This window comes from Dromiciops gliroides, chromosome 2, assembly GCF_019393635.1.
Source record: "Dromiciops gliroides isolate mDroGli1 chromosome 2, mDroGli1.pri, whole genome shotgun sequence".
Classification (NCBI taxonomy): Eukaryota; Metazoa; Chordata; class Mammalia; order Microbiotheria; family Microbiotheriidae; genus Dromiciops; species Dromiciops gliroides.
In genome coordinates this window covers 276232656-276246139 of record NC_057862.1, presented here as the reverse complement: position 1 = coordinate 276246139, position 13484 = coordinate 276232656, and the positions used below count along the sequence as shown (strand labels likewise).

The 13484-nt window shown below is 42.4% G+C and overlaps 1 protein-coding gene across 1 annotated transcript; it reads right to left on the bottom strand.

The window, feature by feature from the left end:
- Positions 1–240: 240 nt before the first annotated feature.
- HNRNPA0 (heterogeneous nuclear ribonucleoprotein A0) lies at positions 241–1670 on the bottom strand. The gene has a single exon (XM_043985405.1). The coding sequence runs from the start codon at positions 1298–1300 to the stop codon at positions 377–379; it is 924 nt and encodes a 307-aa protein (XP_043841340.1). The 5' UTR covers positions 1301–1670; the 3' UTR covers positions 241–376.
- Between the last annotated feature and the right edge of the window lie 11814 nt (positions 1671–13484).

Genomic DNA, 13484 nt, shown 5'->3' with positions numbered 1-13484 from the left:
CCTCCCCCCCAAAACCAAAACAAAACAAAACAAAAACCAAAACAACACAAATCAAAACAAGACATTTGCTAGTATAAAAACGACCAAGGTCCAAGTAATAATAAAAAAATAGAGTCCATCAATGACTGTAACACAAAAATGTGTATGTGGGGCCAAGTCCATTTTCGTAAGAAGGGGAGACAGAGAAGGTGGCAGGCGAGTAGATCGAAGCCCCCAAAGGGAGGCCGCGGAAGGAGCTGTCCCCCCAAGGGCAAAAGGAAGAATGGTGGGAGGGGGAGAGGACTTCGGGGAGTCGAACTTCGGGCGGGGCTCTGAAAAAGGAGCTGCCCCGCCAGCATGCCCCCACCCCCCGGGAACTTTTTTTTCCCTTCCATTTCTAGAAGGAGCTGCCTCCGTAGCCGCCCCCACCGCCATAGCCACCTCTGTAAGGTCCACTGTTGCTGCGGCCGCCCCAGCTGCTGCCCCCGCCGCCGCCGCCGCCGCTCTTCATGGGCCCGTACGAGGACTGGTGCTGGCTGTAGCTGCCGAAGCCGCCGAAGCCGTTGCCGTAGTCGCTGCCGCCGTAGGACGCCCCGCCGCCGCCGTAGGCGTTGTAGCCGCCGCCACCGCCTCCGTAGCCGCCGTAGCTGTTGTAACCGCCGCCGCCGCCGCCTTTCGAGAGCCCGTTCTGGTCTCGGCCGCCGCCGCCGCCGCCGCCGCGGCCTCGACCACCACGGCCGCCCCGGGAGGGCCGGGAGCCGCCGCCGCCCCCGCCGCCGGGGTGGATATCCTCCTTGGGCACGGCCTTCTTCACCTCCACGCGGTGGCCCTGGATGGGGTGGAACTTCACGACCGCGGCCTTGTCGGCGGCGTCGTGGCTCTGGAAGTAAACGAAGCCGAAACCGCGCTTCTTGCCCGACTGCTTGTCGGCGATGATCTCCGCCTTCTCCACCGCGCCGAACTGCGAGAAGTGCTCCACCAGGTCGCCCTCGGCCACGTCCCCTTTCAGGCCTCCCACGAACAGCTTCTTCACCTTGGCGTGGGCGCCGGGGCGGGCCGAGTCCTCCCGGGACACGGCCCGCTTCAGCTCCACCGTGTTGCCGTCCACGGCGTGGGGCGAGGCGGCCATGGCGGCGTCTGCTTCCTCCACGTTGGAGTAGGTCACGAAGCCGAAACAGCGGGAGCGCTTCGTCTGGGGGTTCACCACCACCACGCAGTCCGTCAGGGTCCCGAAGGCCTCGAAGTGGCCGCGCAGGCCCGACTCGCTCGTCTGCACGTTGAGGCCGCCGATAAACAGCTTACACAACTGCGAGTTCTCCATCTCTGCAGCCTCGGCCTTCCCCTCGCCCACTGAGCGCTCGACTGCTCCGCCGCCCGCCGCTCGCTCGGCTCAGGCCTCGCTCGGCCGCCGGTCCCCCGGTCACCGCCGCCCGGCCCCCGCGGGGGAGGGGTAAGGGAAAGGGGCGCGTGAGGGGAAGGGGAGGGAAGAGGAAGGAAGGGGGGGAGGGAGGGGAGAAGGAGCCGGTCAGGGGGCGAGCCGAGGATAAGGGGGGTAGAAAAAACCCAACCAAGGCCTTCGCCGCTGCCGCTAGCTCCCTCAGCCGCCGCCTCCGTTCCCCTTTCTGGGCACCACACAAAGAGGCCGCTGGACGCGCGCGCACCCACCCCGAGGCGTGCGTCACTGTCGACGCTCGCCGGCCCCGCCGGCCGTCGGCCAATCAGCGCGCCCCTCGGCTACTCGCCACCTTCCGCGCGCTCCGCGGCGCAACACCCGCCCTTGCTCTCGCGCTCTCTTCCGGCCTCTTACCCCCGCCCCCCGGTCTCCAGCCTGTGGCGCGCGCCGGTCTCTCAGTTGCTGCGACGCGCCGAGCCCAGAGCCAATCGCTGCTCGCCGCGCGCCGCCGGGACCCTCTATGTCCCACCCCCACAGCCGTTCACTCCCGTGCGTTCCGGTCGCGTTTGCACCTCCCTCTTGAAGGACGTGGGATTTTGGCCAATAGCTGGCCTTTCTTTCTGCAACTTTTTTTTTTACCCCCCCCCTTTTTTTTTTCCAAAGGCCGTGGAGTGGGCGCGCTCCGTGGCGCGCGCCTTCTTACCTCTTCCCCTGTCCCGCCCCGTCCCGCATCGCCCCCCCCTTCTTTTGCTTAGGCGGACTCCGCCTCTCAGCCTGGGAAGGCTTGCGGGGTAGCCGCGCTTCCCAGGGGCTGGAGTGCGCGCTCTCGATACCGCTCCCAACGGATTGCGGCGCGTGGCACATCGGGCGGGCTTTTTTGAAAACTTGACTGTTGGGGGTGGGGGTAGAACGGCTTCTCCCTACCGTTCTCTTCTTTGCCTGGGCGCCTCTGTTATAACTGACCCTCTCGCAGACTCTTTACGCCCATTTCCTCCAGTCACTGAAGAAGCACTTTATTGAGCGCCTACTGTGTACGCTTCACCACACTGAGCTCACAGTCAGGCTTGGTGGTGAAGACCAGGCCCACTCGGAAAATAGTATAAATCATAAAACTATGTACGAAACAAATAGTAATGGATTAAAAATCAGGCCAGATCCTTCATGAAACTTTGCCTCCCCGACAGCCCCCATTATGTGTTCTCGCCTTTGTGTGAATCTGGGCCCTCAATTGTAGCAAAAAATAAAATGACAGAGAAAGCCCCGTGCTTGGATTCCAGAGCCCCGAAAGGAGGCCTGGCGTCTCTACCCGTTTGTACCCAGTACTCTTGAGGGTGTCAATGCTTCCCTTCCTTGGGACTTGTTTTCTGTTGTTTAAAAAGTATCACCTAGTTTTCAGGGCTCGAAGAATCAAATGAGATTATGTACTTAAAACACTCGGTAAATGATAAAAGTAGAATGTAAAATACAAGTTTTTATTGACTAAATAGTACTTATTTTCAAGTACCCGTGCTCCAGCAAAGGGAATAATATAAAGGTAAAGACAGATGAAGATAAGTCTAATAAAAATTAGAATATGTAAAGTGATAGGAGTTTGAAGTGTTAGGAGATCAGATCAAACAATGATTCCTTCCAAGTGGCCAAGAGTAGTTCTGGATAAAATCCACCTCTTGGAAAATAACATTATGGCTTATACCCCGCGCAGAAAGAAAAATTGAATTTATGTCATTCCTAAGGCTTGGCTATTTCAAGGCACTGAGTCATATGACATCACACACACACAAAAATTATACACAGAGTTCATCAACAGGGAAGCAAGGACCTAAGACAAGGTGAGTTAATACCTTTTCAAAATATTCCTAGATTGTCGAGAAGATACTAGAAAGACTGAAAGAGAAGATACCTCTGATTAAGCCAGAATTTTTCATTCCTTATCAAATTTAACCTAAGAAATCACCAAATATGAAAGGTGATGTCCCATAATAGAATAAAAGCTATTCCATCCAGTCATTTAGAGACTCAATCAATAAACCAACAAGTATTTATTAATAGTCCACTATGTTAGGCATTTGGAATACAAGTATAAAGAATGCAACTATCCCTACCCTCAAATATTTATTGATTTTATTTTATTTATTTTTTGCAGGACAATGAGGGTTAAGTGACTTGCCCAGGGTCACACAGCTAGTAAGTATCAAGTATCTGAGGTCAGACTTGAACTCAGGTCCTCCTGAATCTAGGGCTGGTGCTCTATCCACTGTGCCACCTAGCTGCCCTCAAGTATTTATTGAGTATTATTGTTTTTGAAGCCCAGTGGAGACTATACAAGAAGTGTAACACACACTCATGAGATTAAAATTGAGGATATAGTATGTCTAATTTTTTCATAATATTTAATATTTAAATTTAATAATAAATATTTAATATTTAAAAGCTCTTCCATTGTGTCAGGAAGGCTTCATAAATGATGTGGTACTTGAGCTAGGCCTTACAAGGAGATATTTCTTTTTTTTTTTTAAGTATTTAAGTTAATTTTTTTTTTAAGTGAGGCAATTGGGGTTAAGTGACTTGCCCAGGGTCACACAGCTAGTAAGTGTTAAGTGTCTGAGGCCAGATTTGAACTCAGGTACTCCTGACTCCAGGGCCGGTGCTCTATATACTGCGCCATCTAGCTGCCCCGAGATATTTCTAAGAAACAGAAATAGAACAAAAATCAAACTTTGAAAGGATCATAAGGATCCTAGATTTAGATCAAGGAAGAGACCTTACAAATCATCTTGTCCAACCCTCTCATTATACAAATTAAAAACCTGAGACCCAGGGAGGTTAAATGAAGTTAAACTAGTAGTAAGCTGTAGAGCCAAGATTTAAACCCAGATCTTCCAACAACAAACCCAGAGCTCTTTCCTCCAAATATTTGAGAGACAGAGGAAAGATAAACCTGGCTGGATTGTATTTCCTATGGGTGTGCATGGGAAATGGCATAAGAAAAAGTAGGTTGAAGTCAGATTATAGAGAGATTATTGAACGCTACGCAGATGAGATTGGAATTTATTTACTGGCATAAAGTCACTCAAGGATTTTTAAGCAGGCGACTGGCAGGTATTTCCTTAGCAATATGCTCACAAGTGCTAGACCAAAGATTGAAGTGGAGGACTCATCTTGTGGGAAGATGTTAGGAAACTATTAAAATAGTCTAAAAGGTAAGATGACAAAAAATAGAAAGGAAGGGGATGGCAGAATGCTAGAACGTAGAGGAGCCTAGATGACCCACAAACACTCTGCTAAAACTTTAAAACAGTAAAGAGAATCACCTATATGGGTTCTTCCACCCAGCCCAGGAATGCACAGAAAGGACCACAGGAATCCTACAGAAATCCTAAAGCAGACAAACAAGGGTAGATGGGAAACTGTAAGGCAGCTCTGGGGCACCTGTAAAAGGGCTCCCAACAGAGCTCAGCAGCCCTGGAGCCCAAAGGCAGGAGAAGGCAAAGATTCAGGGGCAGAGGGAAGGCCCTCCAGCAGAGCTTAATACTAGGAGGAAACATTTAAGACCTGTGGCAAAAGGGAGGTGAGGCCCTCAGCAAAGCTCAGCCAGAGAAAAGATCAGCCCCTAATCCAGCAACAGGAAGAATGGGCCTCAAGCAGAGAACTTAATGTAGGAGGAGGTTCTGGAACCCTGTGTCAAGAGGAAGGTCCAAGGAAAGCCTAACACTGGAGTACCTTAGTGCAAGGCTTCTGAAACATTTTCCACTTGCAACCTCTTTTTAATGTGGGATGGAATTTGGGGTCAAATTGATCATGAGTCATTCCAAAAGAATTACAAGATTCGGTGACTCAGTTTCCCAAGTTTTATTGCAATACCACAGGGAGAGAACCAGAATATTGGAAAGGTATCGCTCGAATAGTGGAAGGAAAGACAGTTATATTTATAGTATGGATAAATTGATTATCAGTCTCATTATAATAATTTCCACCTTAGGGAGGTACAGGGGAGGGCCTGTCCTCATTGTAATATTCTCCACCTTTGGGAGGTACAGAGGAGGGCTTATCCTAATTTGGAGTTCCTGGGGTCCTAAACCAAACTCCCAAGGTGGGTACCTTTTTCAGTGGAGGTGTGTTTTGGGGATTTACATGTCATAAGGTGAATCTGGGGACAAATTTGGCCTTTTCTGCGCATGTCTCTGTTTCCCATGGCTAGTTTCAAAACATCTTCATTTTTCATTTATTCCTAGTCTGAATTTCTATAGCCTGTCATTTTATTTAAGGTCTTCACGGCCTAGCTCCCTCTGTTCCTGTTATGGGTACTGATTTCTGTGAGTAAGAGAACTTAGCATTTTGACTTGTGAGTTATCCATTAACTGAGGTCTGAATCCCTTTTAGAGCTCATATTTGAATTAGAGCTTGGGTCTTAGGTTTTTCTGTTAACTTTTGCCTCCTATATATATATATCATTTTCACTGGAGAAATTTTTATGCGACCCTGGGTATATAGATATATAAAATAGGTATACAAATCAGACATTTACTGCCAGATTTTTTGTGAACCCCACTTTCAGTTCCTCTACCCCATATGGGATCACGACCCAAAGTTTAAGAATGTTTGCCTTTGTGTCCCTTGAAGCAGGGACTTTGTCTAGGCTACCACACTCTGGCACAGTCAGGGACCTCTCTTTGCCATTCAGGAATTCAGCAGTTAAGCTTGTCCCAAGCACAGACCTTTAGCAACCAAGGAAAACACTAAATAATATGAAGAAATAACTTGAACTAAATGCCTGAAAATTAGAATGGGCCAAACAGAAAACAATTGATGTAGGAGGCAAAAAGAGGTTAACAGAAAAACTTAAGACCCAAGCTTTAATTCAGATATGAGCTCTAAGATGGATTCAGATCCCAGTTAATGGATAACTTACCAGTCAGGATGCTAGGTTCTCTTACCCACAGAAATCAGTACCCATAACAGGAACAGAGGGAGCTAGGCTGTGAAGACCTTAAATTAAATGACAGGCTATAGAAATTCAGACTAGGAATAAATGAAAAATGAAGATGTTTTGAAACTAAGCCTAGGAATTGGAAAGAGACATGTGCAGAAAGGGCCAGGTTTCTCCCCAGATTCACCTTGTGACTGTGGACCCCAAAAACACACTTCCATGGAGGAGGGTACCCGCCTTGGGGGTTGGCTTGGGACCCCAGGAACTCCAAATTAGGATAAACCTTCCCCTGTACCTTCCAAAGGTGGAGATTATTAGAATGAGACTGATAAGCAATTTATCCATACTATAAATATAACATATAATATAATCCTTTCACAATTTGAGAGTTACCTTTCCACTATTCTGGTTCTCCCTGTGGTCACCCACAGTATTGCAATAAAACTTGGGAAACTGGGGCAGCACCAGCCCTGGATTCAGGAAGACCTGAGTTCAAATCTGATCTCAGACACTTGACACTTACTATCTGTGTGACCCTGGGCAAGTCACTTAATCCCAATTGTCTCATACCTCCCCCCCCAAAAAAAGAAAACCACATATTAACATTAAAAAAGAAAATTTGGGGGGGGGCAGCTAGGTGGTGCAGTGGATAAAGCACTGGCCCTGGATTCAGGAGGACTTGAGTTTAAATCTGGCCTCAGACACTTAACACTTACTAGCTGTGTGACCCTGGGCAAGTCACTCAACCCCAATTGCCTCACCAAAAAAATAATTAATTAAAAAAAAAAAAGAAAACTTGGGAAACTGAGTCACTGAGTCTTGTAATTCTTTTGGGACAACTCACAATCAATTTGACCCTAAATTCAGCCCACATCACAATGATTTAATGGACAACAAGAAATACTGAAAATCAAAAGATTGGAAAAACCCAAAGAAAATGTAATATATGATATAATAAAATATAACATAAGAAACAACTGGAGGAAAAAATAAGTCAGGGAAAGTGTGAGAAAATAATTAATAATTAATTTCTTGGGGACTGACACCCAGTTTCAATTTTTTATCCCCCAATTCAGAGGGTTCAATTCTTAAGAGGAAGTTTTAATTGCTTAGGGCCAGCCCCAGGTGTACAATAGGAATGGAGATAAACTCTTTTGTGTAGCTCAGAACTGATGAGATTAAAACCACACTTGGACTTCTCCTGCCTTGCCCTTCAGGGACGGTCTTTTGCATGCTTCTCCATTAGGCCATGAGGTCATGGTAGAGTTCATTTTCATTTGGACCACTGTCAAGTCCTGTCAACCAATAGAATTAAATGATGCTATCCAATTAGCTTTGATCAATGTATAGGGACTCACCTCTATCAAAAGAGGATAAAAGCAGAGACCACTTGAGGGAGGACATTCTGCTTGGTGTTTTTAGCTTCCTGGACTTGCTGTCTCTTGGTGTAGGTTGGTAGGCCATATGCGCTCTTTGGGACAACATGGAGCTGGGGCTTTTCTGCTTGTGTTGAAGTGCCACATAGTCAATTCTTTACTAATATTTAATATTAATTAATAATAAATGATTGGGGCAGCTACGTGGTACAGTGCATAGAGTATCAGCCCTGGAGTTAGGAGGACCTGAGTTCAAATCCGGCCTCAGACACTTAACACTTACTAGCTGTGTGATTCTGGGCAAGTCACTTAACCCCAATTGCCTCACCAAAAAAAAAGAAAAAAATGATTACTGCCAAATAATTTTAGGAAACCCAATCTAGCCACAAATAATTTTTTAAAACCACAAAAAATTTTTTAAATTATTGGACTATCTGAAAATTATGAACATAAATCAATCAACCAATGAATAAATTAATGAACAAATAAGTAAATAAGCAGACATAAATAAATTAGATAGATTTTAAGAAAATACCACATTTCAAGAACAGTATAAATGAAAATTGCTCAGAACTTAGAACCAGAGTGCAAAGAGAAAGAAAGAATTTCAACTGATTTTATGAAACCCCAAAATGGAAATTCCATGGAATGGCAAAACCAGAGCTTTCAGGTTTTAAAAAAAATGCTATAAGCAGCTAAAAAGTAAGAATTCAAGTACCAAGGAACCATAGTAAAGATCACAAAAAACTTTTCAGGTGCTACTATAAAGAATAGGAAAGCTTAAATTAAGGCATAATGTAAAGGCTTACAACTAAGAATAACCTATCATGAAAAACAGTATAATCCTACGGAAAAAAGTAGATCTTTAATGAAATAGAGGATTTCCACACAGTGATAAAAAGGCCAAGACTAAGTAGACATTTTGGAATGGAATTGCAGGAACCAAGAGAAACAGACAGGTACATTTGTTCAATTAGAAGAAAATAGGTGAGGATGAATGGTTTACATGCTAACAGGAGATAAGAAACAAATGTCTTCTCAGAACTTTAATATTTTTAAGGGTCTTAGAGAAAAGGAAGTATGTTAGAGGGCTCCGGAGGTTTTGTTCTGTTTTAGTAATCTTAGGAGAAGGGGCAGCTAGGTGGCACAATGGATAAAGCACCAGCCCTGGATTCAGGAGGACCAGAGTTCAAATTCAGCCTCAGACACTTGACACTTACTAGTTGTGTTACCCTGGGCAAGTCACTTAACCTTCATCGCCTCCCAAAACATAAAAATAAAAAAATATTAAAAATTTAAAAATAATCTTAGAAGACAAAAGTGGGAGGGACAGAGGGAATTGTACTGGGGAAGAAAAGAGGAGGAAGGGGAGAAAAATCATCATCCCTAACAGAGATATATAAAATGATGAGTATATAATCAAAGAGGAGGGGGAAAGGGAAGTATGCATCCCATGAACCTTACTTTCATCTGAACCTGATAAAGAAAAGGCCTCAGTTCAGAAATACATTAAGCTCAAAAGGGAAATAGGAGGTGACAAGGAAGGGATAAAGGGGAGTTTAAGAGGAAAAGCAGGAAGGTAAGGAAAAGTTTGAATGCTGGAGAGAGGAGCATGAAGAATGGTTTAAAGAAAAACAAAAGAGTAAAAACTTGAGACCAGGGTCAGGAAAATGGGGGGGAAAGAGCTATAAAAGTGAGGAAATAATTTCATTTATAGATCAACAAGTCAGGTTTTTTGTTTTTGTTTTTGTTTTTTTTTACTACATTCTTATTTGTAACAGGGTAGAAGGTAGGAGCAAAGAGATGAAAACATAATATAAAAGGATAGAGGGGACTAAACAATTAACAATAATGACTATGAACACAAATGGGATGAACTCACCCATAAAACAGAAAAGGATAGCAGAATGGATTGGATAACAGAATCCAACAGTATAAAGTTTATAAGAAATACATTTTAAATATAAAGAGTCACATGGAATTAAAATGAGGGACTAGAGTAAAAAAAATTTTTTTTCTAGACTAAAAAACTGGTAGCAATTGTGATTTAAGGTAGGACTATAGTTAATATATAATATATAATGCTAAAAAGATAAGCAGGAAGTACAAATTATGCTTAAAGGCACTATAGGTAACTAATAAACATCAGTACTTAATATATAAGCATTTAATTGCATAGCATCTACATATTTGAAGGGAAGGTTAATCAGATTGGGGGGGGAGAAGTAGACAATAAAACTTTAATAGTGAAGAAACTTCATGTACCCCCTTCAGATCTAGACAAATCTAATCAAAATATAAATAAGTTAATGATCAAAACAGACCTTTCAAAAAATTAGAGATAATATTTCTCTAGTGATTATTAAATGGAAATAAAAAGGAATTTATTTCCCAGCTATACATGACATCTTTACAAAAATTGACCAACTATTGGGGTAAAAAGGTCACACCAAAGATATAGAAAAGCATAAATATTACATGCATAATTGTTTTTTGCTTTTTGTTTTTGTCTTGTTTTGTTTTTGTGGTTTTTGGCAAGGCAGTTGGGGTTAAGTGACTTGCCCAGGGTCACACAACTAGTAAGTGTTAAGGGTCTGAGACTGAATTTGAACTCAGGTCCTCCTGACTCCAGGGCTGGTGCTCTATCCACTGTGCCACCTAGCTGCCCCTACATGCATGATTTTAAAAATCACAATACAATGAAAATTATATTTAATAAAGGGTCCTAGAAGAATACATTAAAAGGCAATTAGAGGGGCAGCTAGGTGGTGCAGTGGATAGAGCACCGGCCCTGGAGTCAGGAGTACCTGAGTTCAAATCCTGCCTCAGACACTAAACACTTACAAGCTGTGTGACCCTGGGCAAGTCACTTATCCCCAATTGCCTCCCTAAAAAAAAAAGAAAAGAAAAGGCAATTAGAGACTAAGTACCAAATTCTAAAGAACTAATAAGTCAAAGAACAAGTTATGGAGGGGCAGGTAGGTGGCACAGTGGATAGAGAGCTGGCCCTGGAGTCAGGAGGACCTGAGTTCAAATCCTGCCCCAGATACTTAACACTTGCTAGCTGTGTGACCCTGGGCAAGTCACTTAACCCCAATTGCCTCACCAAAAAAACAAAACAAAAAACAACAACAACAAAAAAAACAAGTTATGGAACAACACAAATTTTTATCAAAGAAAAGGTACAATAATGAGATAATATAGTGAAACTTGTAGGATACAACTAAAGCAATCCTCAGAGAAAAACTTATATCTCTAAAGACTTTCATCAACAAAAGAATGAAAGAATAAATCAATGAAATAGGCACACGATTAAACTTGAGCAACAAAAAAATTAACACCCCACATACATATACACACAACTAAGCAATAGAGTAGAAATTCTGAAAATTAAAGATAAATAAATACAGGAGCTTTTGGGGGGGAATTAATAAGATACATAATTGGTTCATCTTATTTTTTAAAAAGAGAGGAGGAGAATTCACAACAATTGAAAAAAGAAATAAAAAATTATATTAATTAATTAATTAATAATTTAAAAATTATTCTTCCCAATTATATACTAAAAAATTATGACAAAACAAATGAATGATTATAAAAATACAAAATATTTAGGTTAACAAAAGAAGATATCAATTACTTAAATAACATAATATCAGAAAAAGATAATGCATAAGCCATAAATGAACTCTCAAAGAAAAAACTCCAGGAACTGATGGATTTACAAATTAATTTTATCAAATATTCAAAAATAATAATTCTAATACTACATGAGGTATTTGCAGTTATAGGAAAAGAAGGCACCCTTTTAATCTCTTTCTATGATACAAACATGACTTTGATACCTAAGCCAGGGAGAGACAAAACAGAGGAAAAAAACTATGGACTGGGGCAGCTAGATGGCACAGTGGTTAAAGCACTGGCCCTGGATTCAGGAGGACCTGAGTTCAAATCTGACCTCAGACACTTGACACTTACTAGCTGTGTGACCCTGGGCAAGTCATTTAACCCCCATTGCCTGCAAAAACAAAACAAAACAAAACAAAAAAACTATGGACTAATATCCTTAATGGACATTGAAGTAAACATTTTAAATAAAATCTTGGTAAATACACTATGACAAAATATTAGAAAGAATACTATAATACTATTGCTAAATTGGATTTATACTAGGAATACAGGATCTAATCAACTAAGAAAAAAATATATAAAAAGTCATGTTAATAATATAAATAGTGTAACGATTGGAATGACGCCACCTGCTGGAGACTTACTGTAGAAGAGTTCTGCCCATGAAGGGAAGGTCTTTGAGGGCAAGACCAGGAGTCAGGAAGTGACGCGGGCTAGTGGGAGGAGGAAGGAAGAGACTGGCGCTCAGTCTCGCGCTCTTTCCTGAGGACGCTGGCGGAGAAGGGAGCTAGAAATGCGCTCTCCCTTTAATAGATAGAAATCTAGGCCTTTCTCTCTCTCTTTACCAAATTCTTATTCTCCTTAATAAATGCTTAAAAGTCTAACTCTTGCTAAAGCTTATAATTTATTGGCGACCACTCATTAGATATTTTAGACAGTTTAGCTAGAATTTTAGCCCTTAACAGATGGCTGACCACAAAGAGGAAAGCTAACCCTCAGTCTTCTGATCTTCTGGTTGGGTAAGAAATTTCCCCTCCCTCTCCCTTTAACTGCTAAGTACTGGTATACTGGCTGTGTTTTACCTTTAAATTTTTTCAAATGGACCTTTTAAACTCCCTAATTACCCTATTTTTGATTTTAGTCTGTTTAACCAGACAAATGGGAGATAAGATCATGTTAATGCTTTGTTTTTCTGGATTTTCTATTTTTCTTTTTATTTTTGTTAAAAGAGCCAGTAACTTACTCACAGGAGGAAATATCTCTCCCTCTCCCAACCATGCTTTTTCAGAGAAACCTGAAGAGATTCCTGCAGCTTTTCCCAGTTCTAACAGTAATTGTTGCTCTAATTTTGCATGCCTGGAGGCAATGACCCACCCTCTAGAAGCTTTTAATCCCCTAGCACCTGGAGGCAAAGTGGGGGAAGAGGAATCCAGACCTGAGTTCAAAATCAAGTCTGATTCAAATTGCTCTGGTCCCTCCCCTCCTCTCCAGACCCCACCCTCTACTCCTCCTATGGCCAAGCCCATAGCTTCCCCTGCCTGGGAAGTCCAGAGATCTGATGCGCATGCTCACCTTTTTCTAACTACATTTGCAGCTTCAGGCTCAGCCCTTCCCCAGCCTGGCTGTGCTTCTGAGACAACCTTAGAAAACCCTTTAAATTCCAGATATACTCGTTTTGTTCATAATTTTGCTAACCTGCTTTTGTCTTTAATTAGTAATCTTATAAAGCATTTGTATGGTGAAAAGACTGACAGACAATATAGAGGGGTTAAAGAAGAAAAACTTAAGCTGAATGAGAATGACAATCATCACCATAGTTCAAGCCTCCGCTTCTTTTGCCATGGAAGTATATATATTTTACAGAAATGTAGAAGTAAACAGCAAGGTATTGATATGAGTATTGGGGATTTTAGATATCGGAATCAAGAGTGTTCTGAATTCACTCAGATTATTAATGTCAGTTCAGAGGTTACATAGGATTTCTATGCTATTACATATACATTTTGGAATTAATGGTATAGGTTTATTTTCATAGAGATTTTAATCCTTTTGAGATTGTGTCTGATACTTAGTTTCTAAAACAAGGAGAATATTTGTAAAAGTTTTTTATAGTCATGTGATCAAGTTTATATTTCATAATACTCATTAATATTAAGTTCATGCTCATTTAGATTTCCTT